The sequence below is a fragment of the Lolium rigidum genome, chromosome 2, assembly GCF_022539505.1.
Source record: "Lolium rigidum isolate FL_2022 chromosome 2, APGP_CSIRO_Lrig_0.1, whole genome shotgun sequence".
NCBI lineage: Eukaryota > Viridiplantae > Streptophyta > Magnoliopsida > Poales > Poaceae > Lolium > Lolium rigidum.
In genome coordinates this window covers 127,063,373-127,067,547 of record NC_061509.1, presented here as the reverse complement: position 1 = coordinate 127,067,547, position 4,175 = coordinate 127,063,373, and the positions used below count along the sequence as shown (strand labels likewise).

The following is a 4,175-nucleotide window of genomic DNA, read 5'->3' as shown; positions in this document are numbered from 1 at the left end:
GTACATCCGTGCACTGCTCGTCTGTCTTTCCATGCGCGGCTGTCCCCTTGGCCGTTCCTCCGAGCGCCGCCGGCCTGCTTTGACGCCGAGATCCTCTTTACGCCCATCCCTATCTGTGCATCATATCTGGGCCATAGCTGCCACATAAGATGCGGAAATTGGTCGTTTCCTGGCAGCTTCGTGGCTGTTTGCTCCTGGTGGCAGTCTGCTATTGAACAATCCTTCTCCTTAATATTAATTGCTATAGTTGGTGAATCGGGATTTCAGTTCACATCTCACCCTTAGGATTTTACTTCCATCGTGGTATGCTCCTCACCTCACCCCCATTTCCTGTTCTTTTTTCTGAATCAATTAGGAATTCAATTTTGGTTAGGGTTCTTTATGCGGAGAATCTGAATGCAATTGGCATGAAGAAAAATATAGGAAGGGCCGTCCATGGGATGAAAAACATACCCAAATGGAATATATATAAATTTATAGGGAATAACTCAACAATTTATATGGCGAGTGTTGAGAAAGTTCCCCATTTTGCAGTTATTAACTTGATAAGTTGCGCTTTCTCTCAGAATTCATTGGAGATAGACTTGTTTTGTGAATATGTCGATGGTAACAGATAGAAGATTCAGATAGTCATTGGCAAAGGGAATTGTAGGTGTAGTTCTTTTTGTAACACTCTATCCACACTTACTGATGCTCTATATCGCTCCATAACGAGCATAGGCTGTTTTCCTTCCGATAAGCATTGTTGTCTATATATCATCTTTATTGCTGCATTTATTAACAATTGCTCGTTGGCAAAGAAATGATAGTGAGTTGAATATTCTGTTTCTTATTTCAGGTACTGTTTTTTGTGTCTTTAAATGGAAGTGATGCCTTCATTATGCTTGTGGTTCATCATAGGATCATTTGCCTGTGACTCTGAAATCAGCAAGTGGAAAGGCATCCTAGCTTCTTGTCCATCACCACTGTCACAACAGGAGATTTGTCTATTTTAATGGGAGCAAGGATACGATTTCATCTGAGATGTCAGGAGCATTGATCTGGATATGGTAATTTCTCTTGCTGATTTCATTTTCATTAAATTATGTGAACATCTACAAGGAACTAGGTGGAGATGAATGGATTTTTATTGGGTGTTCGGTTTATTGAGACTAGATGGTTGATGAAATGCATATAGTTTGGCATATCATGTTTGATAAACGACTCAATGGTAGTACACCACTTATTTTCCACTGATGTTGAGCTATCCCTTGAGAATAATACAAGAGATCACACTTCATGAATTATACTTCTCTAGGCATCTCAGTCATAAGTTATTTTATAGCATGTCAATATTTTCGGAACTTATCTTATTAAATGAGCTCAATAGCAATTGAATTGGAGGGTCACCACGTTTGAAATTTACCACTAGCTTATTTGGAAATAAACCAGCAGTGTCCACCCCGCCCGCAGTAACCGATGCCCTTCTCCACACCACGATCTACTCCTGCAGTCCAACACGCCATCCTCGCATCTAAAAAAAAACGCTGCCCTACCCTTCCTTGAGGCTACCAAGCACCAGGAGTCCTCGGGTGACAGCCATAAGGCCCAATCTCGCCCTCGAGGCGCTAGGGGCCCTGCTGGAGTCGTATGGAAATGGCGTATGGTCACTCCCGGTCGCGACGTGCCCTCCGCCTCGCCGTTCACACGACCTCCTCTTCTGCAGCCCTGAGTCTCCGGCCACCGCCATGAGATCGGTGGGGGCACCGAGATGGCGACTATCGGGGCCGCCGTGCACGATCAGCACGGGCACAAAATGACCATGGCGCTGATGGGTGGCGGATCTGCGCCGCACAGTGTTTACTACCGGAGTCGAGGACCCTAATCTCACACATCCTGACCCAGGTTGCCAAGTCCCCACATAAATTTAATATATAGTGCAGATAATATAGCACCTGGATATTGTGGACTGAAATATTCCAATCTGATCTTCATTTGCACTTGGTTCAGACCGCTCTGTAAAGGAGCACTTCGCTTGATTCTTACTACTACTGCAGGTGGTAACTAGGGAGTCTTTTCTAAACCATATAATGCCACATATTATCATTGTCTGCTTAAGATTAAGTGTATTTTTGAGTAAGAGCGAAGAGATACATAATTAAGTCTAACTGCAGTATCAGTTCTTGTTCAGTTCTGAACTATGTCCAAGTGCACTGTAAGTTCTTATACATCTTGATTACAGCTGTTTAAATATTGTATATCAGACCAACAGGTTTTCAGAGCCAAACATCAAATATAGCAGTATACCCTGTACTGCCAAGTATAGGGGCATCAATTGCGTATCAAAGTTGTGTCTGGGCACAAATCTATGGGTTTTTTTTTTGCAACAATTATCCTACATATTAATTCGATTCTAATTCATATTTGCTAGACACTTATCACTTTGTTAAAAATCTACATGTCTATGTTTACATGAAAAATATTATCTGCACTGTGTAGATATATTCTAGGTGCAGATTTAGTGGAGCACTCAAGTTTGGTTCAATATAAAGTGTCGAAAACATTATTTTATGGACATACATAGTTTTCAGATTATGTTAGGTATTATTTCCATCATAATATTGATGCTCAAGAGCCTATGTTGCATCCTAACTTTATCCTCTGAGTTCAAAAAAGTCACTTGATAGATATTTTTTTACTCCCTCCATTTGGTAATATAATAAGTTTAAGCAAGCTAGCGCAATCAGCTCTTTGTGTATGGCTCTGGAATGAAATAGAGTGCTGCTTGTTTCACTCTCTTATTTACATGGGATGTGGCACTTTTGACATGCCAGTCTATAGTTGTAAAGGGGCATCCTCTAGATCTATATCGATTTTACAAAGGATAGCAAATAATTCAAATCTCTTCCTGAAAGAACTTCTCATCTCTTAACTTCATTTAAGTGAAAATGTAATTAATCTTGTAATAATTATCAAAAAGGAAACAAACCACGGGCTCAACAAATCTTTCTACCATACACACATTCATCTATTTATTCTTTGTTGATCCATAGCAGGGCATATCGGATGATTAAAATCACATCCGCAATCCTGCTATCATAGTTTTTATTAGTTTATATTTTTGTACAAAATGTAGTGAAGTTCTGATGTATAGGTGGTTACATTGATTATTCCCAAGCACAAATGAATTGGTTTGCCCGCTAATGGCCAAGCTAGGCAGCTGTCCTATAAGCCTTCTGATTGCCAATAGAGGTTTCTTAATTATAATAACTACACCGCCAAGGTGAAAAGTTAATTTCTTGGTATTACTAACTTTTATCATTTTGCTCTTAGTTTTCCTTACTCGTGAAAACAGTGTTAGCTATACTGACCTTTGCATGTTGTGAAAACTGTAGTTTGGTTGATATTCTGTCAAATCTATTCCTTGCATCGTTCCGTGTGGTCTTTATGTTGTCAGCATGTGCCGTCTTCTCAAAGACATGCATTGAATTCTCTGTTTCATCTGCCAATGATGTTTCTAAACAGCTAGAGGTACTTATGTTTTGAGCCAGATATAAATTCATACTACAGATAGTAAACATGAGACTGTGTACCAAGACAGATTGCGCTTTTCTATTCATTTAAACAAGTATATCGAATAAATAGTTCCTCGAAGTGAGAATTTTAAGTAGTAACCTTTTCTGACGGAGGAACTATTGCATGATTTTTATTGTTACTGAACTTTCTTATATTATTGATGCCTGAACCTTTTTCTTGACAAAGCCCCTCTTGTATTTTGTTTTATGTTAATAAACAAAGTCATGTCTTTGTTTCCAGACATCTCATGGGTCTATTCCATTAGTTTCTTCCCATCTGCTAAGATTTCCTAACGACCTGACACATGATATGTACAATAATTATTAATGTCCATGCTCTATTTTTTTGTAAGTTGAACTATGTTTGGGTTACTCCAATGCAGGAGGATATTATGGAATTGTGAACTGATGATTAATATTGCCGCCTATGCAAGTCAGAAAGAAGGAAGTTGTGTAACATTAGGTTGGCTGAAGAGTTTAGGTCGAAGAATGACCCTCGCCGCCACTGTCTACATTAGTCGAATTCCTTAATACCTGTCGAGCATCACAAATGTAAGAGGACTAAATGTCTGTTTTTTTTGTTGAGAAATTTTTCTTCGTGATGTTGTCCTTCAGCAATAT

At 39.3% G+C, this 4,175-nt stretch overlaps 1 protein-coding gene across 1 annotated transcript; it reads left to right on the top strand.

The window, feature by feature from the left end:
- Positions 1-652: 652 nt before the first annotated feature.
- Positions 653-3,954, top strand: LOC124692337 (protein transport protein Sec61 subunit alpha-like). Its single transcript, XM_047225688.1, has 4 exons — positions 653-1,049; positions 3,171-3,262; positions 3,375-3,510; positions 3,796-3,954. Exons 1-4 carry the CDS (start codon positions 1,047-1,049, stop codon positions 3,880-3,882), a joined length of 318 nt encoding a protein of 105 aa, XP_047081644.1. The 5' UTR covers positions 653-1,046; the 3' UTR covers positions 3,883-3,954.
- The last annotated feature ends 221 nt before the right edge of the window (positions 3,955-4,175 follow it).